The 20,269-nt window shown below is 49.8% G+C and overlaps 2 protein-coding genes across 51 annotated transcripts in view; one reads left to right on the top strand and one right to left on the bottom strand.

Annotated features, from left to right (window-relative positions):
* The window catches only part of LOC110528832 (peripheral plasma membrane protein CASK), a 60,111-nt gene that overhangs the window by 20,354 nt on the left and 19,488 nt on the right, over positions 1 to 20,269 (top strand). For 18 of the 50 annotated variants that reach the window (XM_090239995.1, XM_090240004.1, XM_090240003.1 and 15 more), the window contains exons 3-11: positions 2,128 to 2,233; positions 2,439 to 2,516; positions 4,414 to 4,486; positions 15,145 to 15,247; positions 15,357 to 15,535; positions 15,978 to 16,100; positions 16,945 to 17,028; positions 17,133 to 17,232; positions 18,673 to 18,690. In XM_090239995.1, coding sequence (XP_090096121.1) covers positions 2,128 to 2,233; positions 2,439 to 2,516; positions 4,414 to 4,486; positions 15,145 to 15,247; positions 15,357 to 15,535; positions 15,978 to 16,100; positions 16,945 to 17,028; positions 17,133 to 17,232; positions 18,673 to 18,690 — 864 coding nt within the window. The remainder of the gene's footprint in view (positions 1 to 2,127; positions 2,234 to 2,438; positions 2,517 to 4,413; positions 4,487 to 15,144; positions 15,248 to 15,356; positions 15,536 to 15,977; positions 16,101 to 16,944; positions 17,029 to 17,132; positions 17,233 to 18,672; positions 18,691 to 20,269) is intronic. The other 32 variants (XM_090240005.1, XM_090240000.1, XM_090240001.1 and 29 more) reach the window with 3 other exon arrangements.
* On the bottom strand, positions 7,009 to 9,316 carry LOC118965246 (putative G protein-coupled receptor 34). Its single transcript, XM_036982552.2, has 2 exons — positions 8,943 to 9,316; positions 7,009 to 8,530 (listed from the first exon to the last, which is right to left on the bottom strand). Exon 2 carries the CDS (start codon positions 8,484 to 8,486, stop codon positions 7,272 to 7,274), a length of 1,215 nt encoding a protein of 404 aa, XP_036838447.1. The 5' UTR covers positions 8,487 to 8,530; positions 8,943 to 9,316; the 3' UTR covers positions 7,009 to 7,271.

Below are 20,269 nucleotides of genomic sequence, written 5' to 3'. Positions count from 1 at the left end.
CTACAGACCAGTAGACTGGGGGGGGGGGGTGTAAATGAGGTCTGTATAGGGTGGTGTGAACTACAGAACAGAGGAGGACAACAGTGCAGTGTGTCTGACTGGGTCTAACTACAGAACAGAGGACAACAGTGCAGTGTGTCTGACTGGGTCTAACTACAGAACAGAGGACAACAGTGCAGTGTGTCTGACTGGGTCTAACTACAGAACAGAGGACAACAGTGCAGTGTGTCTGACTGGGTCTAACTACAGAACAGAGGACAACAGTGCAGTGTGTCTGACTGGGTCTAACTACAGAACAGAGGACAACAGTGCAGTGTGTCTGACTGGGTCTAACTACAGAACAGAGGACAACAGTGCAGTGTGTCTGACTGGGTCTAACTACAGAACAGAGGACAACAGTGCAGTGTGTCTGACTGGGTCTAACTACAGAACAGAGGACAACAGTGCAGTGTGTCTGACTGGGTCTAACTACAGAACAGAGGACAACAGTGCAGTGTGTCTGACTGGGTCTAACTACAGAACAGAGGACAACAATGCAGTGTGTCTGACTGGGTCTAACTACAGAACAGAGGACAACAGTGCAGTGTGTCTGACTGGGTCTAACTACAGAACAGAGGACAACAGTGCAGTGTGTCTGACTGGGTCTAACTACAGAACAGAGGACAACAGTGCAGTGTGTCTGACTGGGTCTAACTACAGAACAGAGGACAACAGTGCAGTGTGTCTGACTGGGTCTAACTACAGAACAGAGGACAACAATGCAGTGTGTCTGACTGGGTCTAACTACAGAACAGAGGACAACAGTGCAGTGTGTCTGACTGGGTCTAACTACAGAACAGAGGACAACAATGCAGTGTGTCTGACTGGGTCTAACTACAGAACAGAGGACAACAGTGCAGTGTGTCTGACTGGGTCTAACTACAGAACAGAGGACAACAGTGCAGTGTGTCTGACTGGGTCTAACTACAGAACAGAGGACAACAATGCAGTGTGTCTGACTGGGTCTAACTACAGAACAGAGGACAACAATGCAGTGTGTCTGACTGGGTCTAACTACAGAACAGAGGACAACAGTGCAGTGTGTCTGACTGGGTCTAACTACAGAACAGAGGACAACAGGGCAGTGTGTCTGACTGGGTCTAACTACAGAACAGAGGACAACAGTGCAGTGTGTCTGACTGGGTCTAACTACAGAACAGAGGACAACAATGCAGTGTGTCTGACTGGGTCTAACTACAGAACAGAGGACAACAGTGCAGTGTGTCTGACTGGGTCTAACTACAGAACAGAGGACAACAGGGCAGTGTGTCTGACTGGGTCTAACTACAGAACAGAGGACAACAGTGCAGTGTGTCTGACTGGGTCTAACTACAGAACAGAGGACAACAGTGCAGTGTGTCTGACTGGGTCTAACTACAGAACAGAGGACAACAGTGCAGTGTGTCTGACTGGGTCTAACTACAGAACAGAGGACAACAGGGCAGTGTGTCTGACTGGGTCTAACTACAGAACAGAGGACAACAGTGCAGTGTGTCTGACTGGGTCTAACTACAGAACAGAGGACAACAGGGCAGTGTGTCTGACTGGGTCTAACTACAGAACAGAGGACAACAGTGCAGTGTGTCTGACTGGGTCTAACTCCAGACGACGCCTCTAGTGCCACATGAGCTCCCACAGCTTCACTTTCCCTCCCAACGCTTTTTCAACTATTTTGCCCCTCTTCGGTGTGTGTGTGTGTACTGTGTTCTTCGCTCTTTGCTACTTCCTTGTATGTGCTTCCCCCGCTGCAGTCAAGCCTCTCCCTGCCGGCACACGTGCACCCCTCCATGTTAATCTCCTTTGATGTTTATGTGTTTGGGGAAGAGAGGGAAGGAAAAAACTAACACACACCGGAGGTGTTTCCTCTTCTCTTAACTTCCCTCCTGCGCTCCTCCGACTGGAGTCTGCCACCTGGGTCAGCACAGTGGAGAGGTCAGGAGAAAGAGAGGGAGGGCACACACCTATAAGCTATGGGGCAAGATGAGGAGGAGAGGAAGAGTGTGTTGAAAAGGGGAAATGAGGACAAACGGATGCATCTCAATACTGAAAAATGGTTTCCATCTCTTAACTCTCCTGTTTCCTCCACAGATCTGAAGAGAGAGGCCAGTATCTGTCACATGCTGAAGCACCCTCACATCGTAGAGCTACTAGAAACCTACAGCTCAGATGGCATGCTCTACATGGTCTTTGAGTTGTAAGTTGGTTGTGTTTCGGCCATTTTGTTTCTTGAATAGTCACCTATTGACTTTCTATTCGAGAATGGACTAAATTCTAGAATTTCTGTTCTAGATTTTACGTGATATTCTAGAATGGTCCCTCCCTATTGACTTTCTGTACTAACGGTGTAATCCAAATTCAATAAAGTTTTGTTTTATGTGATTTCTACCTCTCTGACATAGTATGGATACAGCTGACCTGTGTTTTGAGACTGTGAAGCGGGCGGATGCTGGTTTTGTCTACAGTGAAGCTGTAGCCAGGTAAAAGCTTATTTCCTCTCTGCCTCTCTAGTATGGATGGAGCTGACTTGTGTTTTGAAATTGTGACGCCGGGCTGATGTGGACTTTGTCTACATTGAAGCCGTAGCCAGTTACACGCACGTCACATTGACATTTTCAACGAAGGCCTCATTTGAAGGAAGTGGCCTTGTATTCAGTGGTAGGACGATGAGAACCTTGGGGACTCTACATGCCTGTAATGAAGTGCTTTTAGAAGGAGCTCTCTAAGAAGTAGTGGTGTTGCTAATTCCCTCACTCTCCTCATTCCACTTCATTCTCTCTCCCCCTTTCTCTTCATTCTCTCTCTCCCCCTGTTTCTCTTCATTCTCTCTCCCCCCGTTTCTCTTCATTCTCTCTCCCCCCGTTTTTCTTCATTCTCTCTGCCCCTTTCTCTTAATTCTCTCTCCCCTTTCTCTTCATTCTCTCTCCCCCTTTCTCTTCATTCTCCCCCTTTCTCTTCATTCTCTCTCCCCGTTTTTCTTCATTCTCTCTCCCCCTTTCTCTTCATTCTCTCTCCCCCTTTCTCTTCATTCTCCCCCTTTCTCTTCATTCTCTCTCCCCCTTTCTCTTCATTCTCTCTCCCCCTTTCTCTTCATTCTCTCTCCCCCTTTCTCTTCATTCTCCCCATTTCTCTTCATTCTCCCCATTTCTCTTCATTCTCCCCCTTTCTTTTCATTCTCCCCCTTTCTCTTCATTCTCTGTCTCTCCCTCTTCATTCTGTCTCTCCCTCTTCATTCTGTCTCTTCCTCTTCATTCTCTCTCCCCACCTTCCTCTTCATTCTGTCTCTCTCCCTCTTCATTCTGTCTCTCTTCCTCTTCATTCTCTCTCTCCCCCCTTCCTCTTCATTCTCTCTCTCCCCCTTCCTCTTCATTCTCTCTCTCCCTCTTCATTCTCTCCCCCCTTCCCTCTTCATTCTCTCTCTCCCCCTTCCTCTTCATTCTCTCTCTCCCTCTTCATTCTGTCTCTCTTCCTCTTCATTCTCTCTCTCCCCCCTTCCTCTTCATTCTCTCTCTCCCCCTTCCTCTTCATTCTCTCTCTCCCTCTTCATTCTCTCTCTCCCCCTTCCTCTTCATTCTCTCTCTCCCGCTTCCTCTTCATTCTCCCCCTTTCTCTTCATTCTCTCTCTCCCTCTTCATTCTGTCTCTCTTCCTCTTCATTCTCTCTCTCCCCCTTCCTCTTCATTCTCTCTCTCTTCCTCTTCATTCTCTCTCTCTTCCTCTTCATTCTCTCTCTCCCCCTTTCTCTTCATTCTCTCTCTCCCTCTTCATTCTGTCTCTCTTCCTCTTCATTCTCTCTCTCCCCCCTTCCTCTTCATTCTCTCTCTCCCCCTTCCTCTTCATTCTCTCTCTCTCTCTCTCCCTCTTCATTCTCTCTCTCCCCCTTCCTCTTCATTCTCTCTCTCCCGCTTCCTCTTCATTCTCCCCCTTTCTCTTCATTCTCTCTCTCCCTCTTCATTCTGTCTCTCTTCCTCTTCATTCTCTCTCTCCCCCTTCCTCTTCATTCTCTCTCTCTTCCTCTTCATTCTCTCTCTCTTCCTCTTCATTCTCTCTCTCCCCCTTCCTCTTCATTCTCTCTCTCTTCCTCTTCATTCTCTCTCTCTTCCTCTTCATTCTCTCTCTCCCCCTTCCTCTTCATTCTCTCTCTCCCTCTTCATTCTCCCCCCCCTTCCTCTTCATTCTCTCTCCCCCTTCCTCTTCATTCTCTCCCCCCTTCCTCTTCATTCTCTCTCCCCCCCTTCCTCTTCATTCTCTCCCCCCCTTCCTCTTCATTCTCTCTCCCCCTTCCTCTTCATTCTCTCTCCCCCCCTTCCCCTTCATTCTCTCTCCCCCTTCCTCTTCATTCTCTCTCTCCCCCTTTTTTTTCTTCATTGTCTTTTAGTCACTACATGAGACAGATCTTGGAGGCGCTGCGGTATTGCCATGACAACAACGTGATTCACCGTGACGTGAAGGTAAGCTCCCCTACCCCAGATGTCCCACTTCCCCCTTGTCTAAACAGCACTGTTGTCAATGGCATCTATTGATTTCAAACAGAATGAAGTAACCATTGGTGATCCACCGTCTGTCTCCTCGTATTGAGTGTATATCGACTAACCCAACGATAACTGACCCATCAGCTTAGCCCATTGGGTTGTAGGAGTAGTAGGCTAACTAGTAATGAAGGTGAGTTAAGCTGGGGCTGGATTAGTGTTTAGTGTCAGGGGAAACCCTGCTGAAACCCTGTTTGACAGGCCAGACAGCACGGCTTCAGTGATCACTATAGGATCTCCTCTCTAACATACAGTAGGCCACAATGCCAGACCAGATGGGGCGAGCCCTGCCCACAAACAGACACATTTGGTGACTCCCAGAGGGGATAAGGGGAGCTTTTGCGTGTGTGTTAATACCAATGTCAGTAAGTCAGTCTGTTTGTGTGTTTACACAAAGTTACACCTTCCCCCTGTGTTGAGTGTATGTAGTGTTTAATGAAAGATGTGTTTGTTTGTTGTTGTGCGTGTATTTGTCTGTTTGAATACTTGTGATTTGGGTTGTAAGAGAGAGAGTGTGTGTGTGTGTGTGTGTCATGGTGCAGGTGTGTGGTAGACTGCTGTAGTGGTAGTACCTAATACCACCAGTAGAGGGGACTATGTGATGCTTATCAGCCATTCAGTTTTCACACGAAGGCGACATATATACATGTGAGCTTAAATCGTATATATTTATTTGCTTTGTACAGCGTTATATCAGATATGATTGTGTCACATACTATTGACAATATTAGTTAACCGACAGGCACAGGCATTTACATTACCATTCAAAAGTTTGGGGTCCCTTAGAAATGTCCTTGTTTTTTAAAGAAAAGCAATTTTTTTGTCCATTAAAATAACATCAAATTGATCAGAAATACAGTGTAGACATTGTTAATGTTGTAAATGACTATTGTAGCTGGAAACAACTGATTTTTTATGGAATATCTACATAGGCGTACCATTACCCATTATCAGTAACCATCACTCCTGTGTTCCACTTTATATAATGTTTACATACCCTACATTACTCTTCTCACATGTAAATGTTAGATATAGCTGCACAGTCGGAAATAGAAGCACAAGCATTTCGCTACACTCACATTAACATCTGCTAACCATGTGTATGTGACCAATAAATATTGATTTGATTTGATGGCACGTTGTGTTAGATAATCCAAGTTTATCATTTTAAAAGTCAAATTGATCATTTAGAAAACCCTCTTGCAAGGGTTGCACAATTGAGCAAGAGGACAAGTGTCTAGTTTGAGAAACAGACGCCTCACAAGTCCTCAACTGGCAGCTTCATTAAATAGTACCCACAAAACACCAGTCTCAACGTCAACAGTGAAGAGGCGTCTCCAGGATGCTGACCTTCTCGGCAGAGTTCCTCTGTGCAGAGTTCCTCTATCTAGTTGAGACTGGTGTTTTGCGTTGAGACTGGTGTTTTGCGTTGAGACTGGTGTTTTGCGTTGAGACTGGTGTTTTGCGTTGAGACTGGGGTTTTGCGTTGAGACTGGGGTTTTGCGTTGAGACTGGTGTTTTGCGTTGAGACTGGTGTTTTGCGTTGAGACTGGGGTTTTGCGTTGAGACTGGGGTTTTGCGTTGAGACTGGTGTTTTGCGTTGAGACTGGGGTTTTGCGTTGAGACTGGTGTTTTGCGTTGAGACTGGGGTTTTGCGTTGAGACTGGGGTTTTGCGTTGAGACTGGGGTTTTGCGTTGAGACTGGGGTTTTGCGTTGAGACTGGGGTTTTGCGTTGAGACTGGGGTTTTGCGTTGAGACTGGTGTTTTGCGTTGAGACTGGTGTTTTGCGTTGAGACTGGTGTTTTGCGTTGAGACTGGGGTTTTGCGTTGAGACTGGGGTTTTGCGTTGAGACTGGGGTTTTGCGTTGAGACTGGGGTTTTGCGTTGAGACTGGGGTTTTGCGTTGAGACTGGGGTTTTGCGTTGAGACTGGGGTTTTGCGTTGAGACTGGGGTTTTGCGTTGAGACTGGTGTTTTGCGTTGAGACTGGGGTTTTGCGTTGAGACTGGTGTTTTGCGTTGAGACTGGTGTTTTGCGTTGAGACTGGTGTTTTGCGTTGAGACTGGTGTTTTGCGTTGAGACTGGGGTTTTGCGTTGAGACTGGGGTTTTGCGTTGAGACTGGGGTTTTGCGTTGAGACTGGGGTTTTGCGTTGAGACTGGTGTTTTGCGTTGAGACTGGTGTTTTGCGTTGAGACTGGGGTTTTGCGTTGAGACTGGGGTTTTGCGTTGAGACTGGGGTTTTGCGTTGAGACTGGGGTTTTGCGTTGAGACTGGTGTTTTGCGTTGAGACTGGGGTTTTGCGTTGAGACTGGGGTTTTGCGTTGAGACTGGGGTTTTGCGTTGAGACTGGGGTTTTGCCTCTGTACGCCTATGTAGATTTTCCATAAAAAATCTGTTTCCAGCTACAATAGTCATTTACAACATTAACAATGTCTACACTGTATTTCTGATCAATTTGACGTTATTTTAATGGACAAAAAAATTTGCTTTTCTTTCAAAAACAAGGACATTTCTAAGTGACCCCAAACTTTTGAACGGTAGTGTATATCACTTTGATTCAGGACATCTGGTCAGGTCCATTCTTGGAAACTGAGTCTAGTTCAAGACATTGGCCCTTGTCACATGCATCAGTTGTTGAGGACATGGTATACATTATAATGTAAATAGAGCTAAAGTCCATGAAGTTAAACAATGAGGTCTGTAAATTCACTGCTTTGCCACTATGGCTGCGCCTGGGCGGAGGGTGGGGCTAATCAGACAGAGGCTGGTCCTGGGCTCATGGGAGGGGTTAATGACAGTGTTGGGGGAGGTAACGGACAGAGAGGTCCGTCTGAACTCTGATACCGAGCTGTTGGAGGTCCCGTCGTTAAGGAAGTGGAGCCGGTTGCCGAGGCTCTGTCCGAGGGCTTTCACGGCGGCCTTTCGCACCGAGCCCGACAACAGGAAGTACATCACAGGGTCCAGGACGGCGTTGAAGGCGGAGAACAACAACATGACCTCATTGGTCCTGTCCACCAGGCGCAAGTAATCGCAGGATGGGGATTGGCTGAGCTGGGAGAGGACGTAGAATGGGCGGAAGGCGTGGTAGGGTCCGAAGCAGACGCTGAACAGGAAGAGCACGAAGAAGGACTTCCTGGCGGCGCTACCGTAGCGGTGGGCATTGGGGAGGTCCGGTTTATCCCTGGACACCTTGAGGAGGCGCATGGCTATCTTCCCATAGGAGACCACCAGCAGGCAGAGCACCCCCCAGAACAGCAGCACCAGAGCCATGTTGAAGTAAGCCTTCCCCTTCGCCCCACGTCGTTGCTTATACTGGAAACACTTCCCAGGTTCCTCGTTTCCCTCCGACATGGCGATCATGGTCATGGCCGCCGCCAGGGACAGCCCCCAGAGCGCCCCGCACGCCACCCAGCTCCATCCCCCGCCTCTCAGCCTCCTGGCCAGGCCCCTCCCCGCTCCGCCCCGCCCCTTCAGCTTCACATACCTATCCAGACTAATGAACCCCAGCAGAGTGATACTGATATACATGTTCATGTAGAAGAGGTTGCCCACCACTTTACAGACCAGGGGGCCGAGGACCCAGCGGTTGCCGTTAGCATGGTAGAGGACTCTGAAGGGAAGGCAGGCCAGGAGCACCAGGTCAGCTATGGCCACGTTGATGAGGAACACCCGGACAGAGTTCCTCCTGGAGTGGAGGAAGACGAAGACCCACAGGGCCAGGAGATTACCTACCAGACCCAGGAGGAAGAAGATGGAGTAGAAGAAGACCAGGGGGAGGCGCAGGGCACTGTCATCTAGATTACATAGGGTCTGGTTTGGAGAGGAGGAGGTAAAGGGGGGATAGGTGGCATTGGAGAGGGGGAAGGAAGAGGAGGACAGGGGTAAAGAGGTGGAAAGGGGGGAGGAGGGCAGAGTGGGCATTGTGTTGAAGCTGGGGTGTCTTTAGGCCCAGCAGATCTTCAGTGCTGTGGGACATAGAGGGAGGGAGAGGCGGGGGGTGGAGAGATGGTTTTTATTGATAAGGATGAAAAACAGAGAGAGATGTCAATGCATTAACAAAAAGTGGGCTGTTAACAGGAAGGGACTTTGGCGGTTTGCATTGAAAAAACACTGTAAAAGCACTCAAAGAACTAATCTATTTTTAAATGTCACCACATTTACCACTTCCTTTTCACAATGTTGTATTTCAAGTAACTCCCCTGTAGCAGGAAAATAACTAATGAAAAATCAACCACTACTTGAAGTGCAATTATTGTATTGTACCTATGACCTATCTTGGATTCACCACCTAGTAAAGAACATGGTCTACCTTGTGGTTTTCACAGATTCACACACACAGGTTCACTGATGTCTTTATTAAGACAGGATCTCACTCACCATCCAGATTCCCTCCATGTCAGAGACTCTGCAGCTGTAGTTTGACTGTCCACTGTCCAGAATGTGTGTGTCGTTACATATCCTTTAACAGCCCCTGATCCTACTGTCCCTTGGTTGTTAGGTTCAGTGGGATCGTGTTGGGACTTCTCTGGTTACTCTCCTACACACTTTTTTCTTTGTCTCTTTTGCTCAAAAGTATGAGTCTGTTACTCTGAGCTCTCCTCCCTTCTCTCACTCTCGCTCTCTTTCCTCCTCTCTCTTCCTCTCTCTGGTCCTCTCTCTCTGTGCCTCGAGATGTTCTTCTCTCACGCCTCCCCCAACCACCCCTTTTCAGCTGTTAGCAGCCGTCAGAACCCATCCTCCCCCTCCAGTGTGAAGTGAAGTGCAGAGTAGGGCAGGAAACCAGCGCTGTGAGACCACATACCATGACTGTCACATACTCCCAGCGCTGTGAGACCACATACCCTGAATGTCACGTACTCCAACGCTGTGAGACCACATACCCTGACAGTCACGTACTCCAACGCTGTGAGACCACATACCCTGACAGTCACGTACTCCCAACGCTGTGAGACCACATACCCTGACAGTCACATACTCCAACGCTGTGAGACCACATACCCTGACTGTCACATACTCCCAACGCTGTGACCACATACTCTGACTGTCACGTACTCCAACGCTGTGAGACCACACACCCTGACTGTCACGTACTCCAACGCTGTGAGACCACACACCCTGACTGTCACGTACTCCAATGCTGTGAGACCACACACCCTGACTGTCACGTACTCCAATGCTGTGAGACCACATACCCTGACAGTCACGTACTCCAACGCTGTGAGACCACATACCCTGACTGTCACGTACTCCCAGCGCTGTGAGACTACATACCCTGACTGTCACATACTTCAACGCTGTGAGACCACATACATGACAGTCACGTACTCCAACGCTGTGAGACTACATACCCTGACTGTCACGTACTCCCAGCGCTGTGAGACCACACACCCTGACAGTCACATACTCCAACGCTGTGAGACCACATACCCTGACAGTCACGTACTCCAACGCTGTGAGACCACATACCATGACTGTCACGTACTCCCAGCGCTGTGAGACCACATACCCTGACTGTCACATACTTCAACGCTGTGAGACCACATACATGACAGTCACGTACTCCAACGCTGTGAGACTACATACCCTGACTGTCACGTACTCCCAGCGCTGTGAGACCACATACCCTGACTGTCACATACTCCAACGCTGTGAGACCACACACCCTGACTGTCACATACTTCAACGCTGTGAGACTACATACCCTGACTGTCACGTACTCCCAGCGCTGTGAGACCACATACCCTGACTGTCACATACTTCAACGCTGTGAGACCACATACCATGACAGTCACGTACTCCCAGCGCTGTGAGACCACATACCCTGACTGTCACATACTTCAACGCTGTGAGACCACATACATGACAGTCACGTACTCCAACGCTGTGAGACTACATACCCTGACTGTCACGTACTCCCAGCGCTGAGACCACACCCTGACAGTCACATACTCCAACGCTGTGAGACCACACACCCTGACAGTCACATACTCCAACGCTGTGAGACCACACACCCTGACAGTCACGTACTCCAACGCTGTGAGACCACACACCCTGACTGTCACGTACTTCAACGCTGTGAGACCACATACCCTGACTGTCACGTACTTCAACGCTGTGAGACCACATACCATGACTGTGACGTACTCCCAGCGCTGAGACCACATACCCTGACTGTCACGTACTCCAATGCTGTGAGACCACACACCCTGACTGTCACGTACTCCAATGCTGTGAGACCACACACCCTGACTGTCACGTACTCCAATGCTGTGAGACCACATACCCTGACTGTCACGTACTCCCAGCGCTGTGAGACCACATACCCTGACTGTCACGTACTCCCAGCGCTGTGAGACCACATACCCTGACTGTCACATACTTCAACGCTGTGAGACCACATACATGACAGTCACGTACTCCAACGCTGTGAGACTACATACCCTGACTGTCACGTACTCCCAGCGCTGAGACCACACCCTGACAGTCACATACTCCAACGCTGTGAGACCACACACCCTGACAGTCACATACTCCAACGCTGTGAGACCACACACCCTGACAGTCACGTACTCCAACGCTGTGAGACCACACACCCTGACTGTCACGTACTTCAACGCTGTGAGACCACATACCCTGACTGTCACGTACTTCAACGCTGTGAGACCACATACCATGACTGTGACGTACTCCCAGCGCTGAGACCACATACCCTGACTGTCACGTACTCCAATGCTGTGAGACCACACACCCTGACTGTCACGTACTCCAATGCTGTGAGACCACATACCCTGACTGTCACGTACTCCCAGCGCTGTGAGACCACATACCCTGACTGTCACGTACTCCCAGCGCTGTGAGACCACATACCCTGACTGTCACATACTTCAACGCTGTGAGACCACATACATGACAGTCACGTACTCCAACGCTGTGAGACTACATACCCTGACTGTCACGTACTCCCAGCGCTGTGAGACCACACACCCTGACAGTCACATACTCCAACGCTGTGAGACCACATACCCTGACAGTCACGTACTCCAACGCTGTGAGACCACATACCATGACTGTCACGTACTCCCAGCGCTGTGAGACCACATACCCTGACAGTCACGTACTCCCAGCGCTGTGAGACCACATACCCTGACTGTCACATACTTCAACGCTGTGAGACCACATACCCTGACTGTCACATACTTCAACGCTGTGAGACCACATACCCTGACTGTCACATACTTCAACGCTGTGAGACCACATACCCTGACAGTCACGTACTCCAACGCTGTGAGACCACATACCCTGACAGTCACGTACTCCCAACGCTGTGAGACCACATACCCTGACAGTCACGTACTCCCAGCGCTGTGAGACCACATACCATGACTGTCACGTACTCCAACGCTGTGAGACCACATACATGACAGTCACGTACTCCAACGCTGTGAGACCACATACCCTGACAGTCACGTACTCCCAGCGCTGTGAGACCACACACCATGACTGTCACGTACTCCCAGCGCTGTGAGACCACATACCCTGACTGTCACGTACTCCCAGCGCTGTGAGACCACATACCCTGACTGTCACGTACTCCCAGCGCTGTGAGACCACATACCATGACTGTCACGTACTCCAACGCTGTGAGACCACATACCCTGACAGTCACGTACTCCCAGCGCTGTGAGACCACATACCCTGACTGTCACGTACTCCCAGCGCTGTGAGACCACATACCATGACTGTCACGTACTCCCAGCGCTGTGAGACCACATACCCTGACTGTCACATACTTCAACGCTGTGAGACCACATACATGACAGTCACGTACTCCCAGCGCTGTGAGACCACATACCCTGACTGTCACGTACTCCCAGCGCTGTGAGACCACACACCCTGACTGTCACGTACTCCAACGCTGTGAGACTACATACCCTGACTGTCACGTACTCCCAGCGCTGTGAGACCACATACCCTGACTGTCACGTACTCCCAGCGCTGTGAGACCACATACCCTGACTGTCACGTACTCCAACGCTGTGAGACTACATACCCTGACTGTCACGTACTCCCAGCGCTGTGAGACCACATACCCTGACTGTCACGTACTCCCAGCGCTGTGAGACCACACACCCTGACTGTCACGTACTCCAACGCTGTGAGACTACATACCCTGACTGTCACGTACTCCCAGCGCTGTGAGACCACACACCCTGACTGTCACATACTTCAACGCTGTGAGACCACATACATGACAGTCACGTACTCCAACGCTGTGAGACTACATACCCTGACTGTCACGTACTCCCAGCGCTGAGACCACACCCTGACAGTCACATACTCCAACGCTGTGAGACCACACACCCTGACAGTCACATACTCCAACGCTGTGAGACCACACACCCTGACTGTCACGTACTCCCAGCGCTGTGAGACCACATACCCTGACTGTCACGTACTCCCAGCGCTGTGAGACCACATACCCTGACTGTCACGTACTCCCAGCGCTGTGAGACCACATACCATGACTGTCACGTACTCCAACGCTGTGAGACCACATACCCTGACAGTCACGTACTCCCAGCGCTGTGAGACCACATACCCTGACTGTCACGTACTCCCAGCGCTGTGAGACCACATACCATGACTGTCACGTACTCCCAGCGCTGTGAGACCACATACCCTGACTGTCACATACTTCAACGCTGTGAGACCACATACATGACAGTCACGTACTCCCAGCGCTGTGAGACCACATACCCTGACTGTCACGTACTCCCAGCGCTGTGAGACCACACACCCTGACTGTCACGTACTCCAACGCTGTGAGACTACATACCCTGACTGTCACGTACTCCCAGCGCTGTGAGACCACATACCCTGACTGTCACGTACTCCCAGCGCTGTGAGACCACATACCCTGACTGTCACGTACTCCAACGCTGTGAGACTACATACCCTGACTGTCACGTACTCCCAGCGCTGTGAGACCACATACCCTGACTGTCACGTACTCCCAGCGCTGTGAGACCACACACCCTGACTGTCACGTACTCCAACGCTGTGAGACTACATACCCTGACTGTCACGTACTCCCAGCGCTGTGAGACCACACACCCTGACTGTCACATACTTCAACGCTGTGAGACCACATACATGACAGTCACGTACTCCAACGCTGTGAGACTACATACCCTGACTGTCACGTACTCCCAGCGCTGAGACCACACCCTGACAGTCACATACTCCAACGCTGTGAGACCACACACCCTGACAGTCACATACTCCAACGCTGTGAGACCACACACCCTGACAGTCACGTACTCCAACGCTGTGAGACCACACACCCTGACTGTCACGTACTTCAACGCTGTGAGACCACACACCCTGACTGTCACATACTTCAACGCTGTGAGACCACATACCCTGACTGTCACGTACTTCAACGCTGTGAGACCACATACCATGACTGTGACGTACTCCCAGCGCTGAGACCACATACCCTGACAGTCACGTACTCCAACGCTGTGAGACCACATACCCTGACAGTCACGTACTCCAACGCTGTGAGACCACACACCCTAACAGTCACGTACTCCAATGCTGTGAGACCACATACCCTGACAGTCACGTACTCCAACGCTGTGAGACCACATACCCTGACTGTCACGTACTCCAACGCTGTGAGACCACATACCCTGACTGTCACGTACTCCAACGCTGTGAGACCACATACCCTGACTTTCACGTACTCCAACGCTGTGAGACCACACACCCTGACAGTCACGTACTCCAACGCTGTGAGACCACATACCCTGACTTTCACGTACTCCAACACTGTGAGACCACACACCCTGACAGTCACGTACTCCAACGCTGTGAGACCACACACCCTGACAGTCACGTACTCCAACGCTGTGAGACCACACACCCTGACTGTCACGTACCTCAACGCTGTGAGACCACACACCCTGACTGTCACGTACTTCAACGCTGTGAGACCACATACCCTGACTGTCACGTACTTCAACGCTGTGAGACCACATACCCTGACAGTCACGTACTTCAACGCTGTGAGACCACACACCCTGACTGTCACGTACCGCAACGCTGTGAGACCACATACCCTGACTGTCACGTACTCCCAGCGCTGTGAGACCACATACCCTGACTGTCACGTACTCCAACGCTGTGAGACCACATACCCTGACTGTTACGTACTCAAGCGCTGCGCTCTGCTCCTCATCCTCCATCTCTTCTTCTCTCTATGTTCTCCTGTTTCCTCTCTTCCTCCTTTCTCTGGTGTTCTCTCTATCTTTCCAGTGTCGTCTTCCTCCTTTCTCCTTTCTCCTCTTCGCTATCAGTTGGAGTGTTTCTGCAGTAAAGCAAGTAGCCCTCAGCCTTTGTCCCGTCTAGGAACCCTTTAGGTCCAGCACTACCAAGGTTTTACTACAATAGGATGGTACAAAATGGAGCACTTTTTTTATGAAGCTTGAACCCAATCCCTCCATCTCTCTCTGTGTCTCTCTCTGTGTCTCTCTCTGTGTGTCTCTCTCTCTCTCTCTGTGTCCCTGTCTTGTAGCCTCACTGTGTCCTGCTGGCCTCTAAGGAGAACTCCGCTCCTGTCAAGCTGGGGGGGTTTGGAGTGGCCATACAACTAGGAGAATCAGGCCTGGTGGCAGGAGGTACTCTATATTCACTCTGGGACTGTGTATTTGTCATTCTCTCCTCTCACTCTCTCTCTCTCTCGTATCTCTGTGTAAACCCACACCCTAACCCCCCATTCCTCCCCAGGTCGAGTAGGCACGCCCCACTTCATGGCCCCAGAGGTGGTGAAGAGAGAGCCGTATGGGAAGCCTGTCGACGTGTGGGGCTGTGGAGTCATCCTGTTCATCCTGCTGTCTGGCTGCCTGCCCTTCTACGGTACCAAGGAACGCCTGTTTGAGGCTATCATTAAGGGGAAATATAAGGTAGTAGTTGATTTTCCAAAACTGCCCTCTAACACACACACACACACACACACACACACACACACACACACACACACACACACACACACACACACACACACACTAACCAACTACAAAGCAAATAAATGGGTGGGTGTGAAACCTGCAGTAGCGGGTCATTGCACGTGGTTAACAACCACAAGCTACGGCTTGGAAAGTTGCATTTCCATCAAGGCCTTATTGAGGCCCATACAGAGTATTCAGAATGTACCATGTAAAACAGTCCTCATTCTGTCTTCTGGGCCTGGTGTGGGGTACATGGCAACCTTCCATCTATATCTATAGCTAGGTTAAAAAGCTCCAGGTATATACTGTGCCCAAGGTGATAAACGTATCTGGCATACCCTCGGGTGCTGCAGCCCTACATCCATCTGAGAGCGTGTGTGTGTGTGACCCTCCCCTCTAGATGAACCCACGCCAGTGGAGCCACATCTCAGAGAGTGCCAAGGACCTGGTGCGTCGCATGCTGATGCTGGACCCCGCAGAGAGGATCACTGTCTACGAAGCCCTCAACCACCCCTGGCTTAAGGTGGGAACTAACATGCAGACACACTGATACACACACACATTCACATGCATGCACACACACACTAAAAGCCCTGTCTGCAAGATGCTGAATATGCAGACACACACTTAACCCCAACTGTAACACATGATTATAACCAGATGTGAAACTAACACTGGGTTAGTTGTGGTTTCCTCATAACTTCCTCCCTGTCAGGAGACGGCGCCCTGCATCAGCTACTTTCACAACCCAGAGAATACAGTCCACTTTATTGAGTGGAACCTGTGTTGTAGTGTTTTGCCTTTATTAGTGTGGTATTCACCTGTCTGTGAGAAACAAGTATTCACCTGTCTGTGAGGGACAAGTATTCACCTGTCTGTGAGGGACAGGTATTCATTCACCTGTCTGTGAGGGAAAAGTATTCACCTGTCTGTGAGGGACAGGTATTCACCTGTCTGTGAGGGAAAAGTATTCACCTGTCTGTGAGAAACAAGTATTCACCTGTCTGTGAGAAACAAGTATTCACCTGTCTGTGAGGGACAAGTATTCACCTGTCTGTGAGGGACAGGTATTCATTCACCTGTCTGTGAGGGAAAAGTATTCACCTGTCTGTGAGGGACAGGTATTCACCTGTCTGTGAGGGAAAAGTATTCACCTGTCTGTGAGGGACAAGTATTCACTTGTCTGAGGGACAAGTATTCACCTGTCTGTGAGGGACAAGTATTCACCTGTCTGTGAGGGACAAGTATTCACCTGTCTGTGAGGGACAAGTATTCACCTGTCTGTGAGGGACAGGTATTCACCTCTCTGTGTGTTCTCCCTCCAGGAGAGGGACAGGTATTCACCTCTCTGTGTGTTCTCCCTCCAGGAGAGGGACAGGTATGCCTACAAGATCCACCTGCCAGAGACGGTGGAGCAGCTGAGGAAGTTTAATGCAAGGAGGAAGCTCAAGGTACACACACACACACACACACACACACACACACACACACACACACCATTGATGCTCTTCAATCAATCAGTCAATACATTCCTGTTCCTTGTGTTGTGTCGTAGGGGGCAGTGTTGGCTGCTGTCTCCAGCCACAAGTTTAACTCCTTCTACGGAGACCCACCAGAGGAGATGCCTGACTTCTCTGAAGACCCCACCTCCTCAGGTAAGACCCGCCCCTCTCCTCCTGTTGCCGTTCCCACGTCAACACCCAAGCCGAGCTGTGTCAGGGGAACGGATGTCATGGCAACAATCGCTTACGTGGTTTGTGTTGCTAGCTCATTGTCCCACGGGTAGTCCTGAAGCACACCCCTGACGATGTTGCACATTTTTGACTTCTCATAGTTTTCTACAACTATAGCCAACTTCTGTGGTAACAGAAAAGGATTCTCATCATGTAAGACCGATAATGATGATTTTACCTTTTTATCACTGTTGTAAGCTCCTCAACCTCAACCAAGCCTCAACGTTATCTAATTTCCTGGTAATCAGATGACAGATAGTCAGTAGCTAACCACACATCCAATCCAGTGTTCAGATCAGAACAGCAGTGGAACATTCAGGCCCTGGTCCCTGTGCTAGCCTATAAATCCCCCTGATTGCTGGGAAAAGGAAACAGAAGTGTCCAGGCTAGCGTTGCCCAATGCCCTCACTTCCCTGTCTCTGTCTCGGGGTGCACTGTCACTCCCTATGGATGTTATCAACGGGGGAACAAAGAGTCTATGTACTACCTGCTGCCCTCTCTGTCAAATAGCCTACTGCTCTGAATGCTATGTTTGTCAGATGTTCTCAGACCTAACAAAAGGGCTGTAATGTTGTGATAAGGGCGTGTCCCACGCCATCTGTTTTGTAGGTCTCGTTAGAGGCCTTTTTAATAGGCTCCGTCTAAAATGGTCAAATGAAACGGTGCCTATCCTTCCCGTGCATGTGGGATTAAGGCGTGTAGCTGGGTCTACACAACAGATGGTGTGACGTGACCACTTTTCAGGATGAAAACATTTGACAAACTTTAGTAGAAATTGGAGCAGTACAGAGTCCAAGTGAGTCATAGAAAAAGCATTGGAGACAATATAGGTGATAGTCTGGTCTTCCTCTTATGAGACCAGACAGCCTCATTGCATCACTCTGCGTTTTGTGACTTTCTGCCCTTGTTTAAAAAAAGAAAATGCTTAGGGTTGGAATTCACTTTCCTGTGGGGTGTGGCTGTGTGTGTTGGAGAGGAGGGGGCAGAGCAGTGTACGAGTAAATTACCTATTTTCCTCCAAATGGCATCTTTGAGACTTTAGCCAGATACCTACAGCTCCAGACTCTTCTAGAGTCAACACAGCCTCTGCCTTTTGCTTACTCTCTGTCTCTCTGTCTCTCTGTCTCTCTGTCTGTCTGTCTTTCATTCTTCCTGGCCTCCTCTTTTCTCTCTTTCTCTTGTCTGCTGAATCTTTCCTCTCTTTCTCTTGTCTGCTGAATCTTTCCTCTCTTTCTCTTGTCTGCTGAATCTTTCCTCTCTTTCTCTTGTCTGCTGAATCTTTCCTCTCTTTCTCTTGTCTGCTGAATCTTTCCTCTCTATTGTCTTCTCTGTGGTGGTGTTTCAATGCGGCGCTCTCTGTAGGACTGCTAGCCGCTGAAAGTAGGTATCCCCAGGTAGCTTCCTGGTGTGACATCATGACATCATCACCATCTATTAAACTACCCTCCCCCCTCCCTCGTAGCACCCTTGATGACTCACGTCCCAATACTCTAAAACAGCTTCCTTACCTATTTGAAACCGTATCTGACTCGGTGTCAGTTGATGGGGGTGAATTGAACTCCAAGCTGAGATGGACAGAAAGCCAATCAGAAGTATTGGGAAGTAGACTCTGTGTGCATTGTGATGTCACTCACCACCGACAGCTAATGAGGTGGACGCGCGCCTGCACGGCTTCCATTTGATCCAATCACAACCGTTGTCAGTGGCGTGTGCAATCTGGACCTGTCATGGCCTTGGAGGACAAACTGAGTGTTCAGTCTTCAAACCTCTTGTTATGTGTGAAGTGTTTTTCTATGTTATACAAGCAGCATGGCAACTAACTCTAGTCTTCCATACAATCTCTAGATCCAGCCTTCACTAACCTTCACTAACCTTCACTAACCTTCACTAACCTTCACTAACCTGAACTAACCAATCACATGACCTGACCTCCATACCATTATCTCCATCCCATGTGATATGGTTTATTCTTCCTTTCTGTCTAATCTGTCATATTGATGATGGGACATACCTGTTCTGTTCTGTTCTGCGTCTCTCTGTTGCTTTTGCTGCATGTAGCAGGTACTCTAGTCTGACACCTTCTGTTTCTAGCTGTGTGTGCGGTGTCTCTGTCTCTGTCTGTGTGCGGTGTGTCTGTGTGTGTGTGTGCGCGGTGGCTCTGTGTGTGTGTGTGTGTGCGGTGTCTCTGTGTGCGTTGTCTCTGTGTGTGTGTGTGTGTGCGGTGTCTACTGTGTGTGTATGCGGTGTCTCTGTGTGTGTGTGCAGTGTCTGTGTGCGGTGTCTGTGTGTGTGTGTGTGTGTGCGTGCTGTCGCTGTGTGTGTGCGCGCGTTGTCTCTCTGTGTGTGCGCGCGCTGTCTCTCTGTGTGTGTGTGTGTGTGTGCACGCAGTTTGTGTGTGTGTGTGCACGCTGTCTGTGTGTGCGCTGTCTGTCTATGTGTGTGTGTGTGTGTGTGTGTGCACGCTGTGTGTGTGCGCGCTGTCTGTGTGTGTGCGCGCTGTCTGTGTGTGTGCACGCGTTGTCTCTGTGTGTGTGTGTGTGCGTGCGCTGTGTCTGTCTGTGTGTGTGTGTGTGTGTGCTTGCTCTGTCTGTGTGTGTGTAAGCGCGCACTTTCTCTGTGTGTTGTGTCTTTGTGTGTGTGTGTAGTGTCTTTGTGTGTGTGTGTGTTTTCTGTGTGTGTGTGTGCTGTCTCTGTGTGTGCGTGCTGACTCTGTGTGTGTGTGTGTGTGTGCGCGTGCGCTGTCTCTTTCTGTGTGTGTGTGTGTGCACGCTCTGTCTCTGTGTGTGTGCGTAGTGTCTCTGTGTGTATGTGTGCGCGGTGTCTCTGTGTTTGTGTGTGCGGTGTTCCTGTGTGTGTGTGTTCTGTGTTCCTGTGTGTGTGTGCGCGGTGTCTCTGTGTGTGTGTGCGTGTGTGTGTGTGTGCGGTGTCTGTAAATGTGTTTGTCCTTGTTGTGTGTTTT

The sequence above is a fragment of the Oncorhynchus mykiss genome, chromosome 7, assembly GCF_057628025.1.
Source record: "Oncorhynchus mykiss isolate SJ-2025 chromosome 7, ASM5762802v1, whole genome shotgun sequence".
Taxonomy (NCBI): domain Eukaryota; kingdom Metazoa; phylum Chordata; class Actinopteri; order Salmoniformes; family Salmonidae; genus Oncorhynchus; species Oncorhynchus mykiss.
This window is presented reverse-complemented; position numbering and strand designations above follow the sequence as displayed.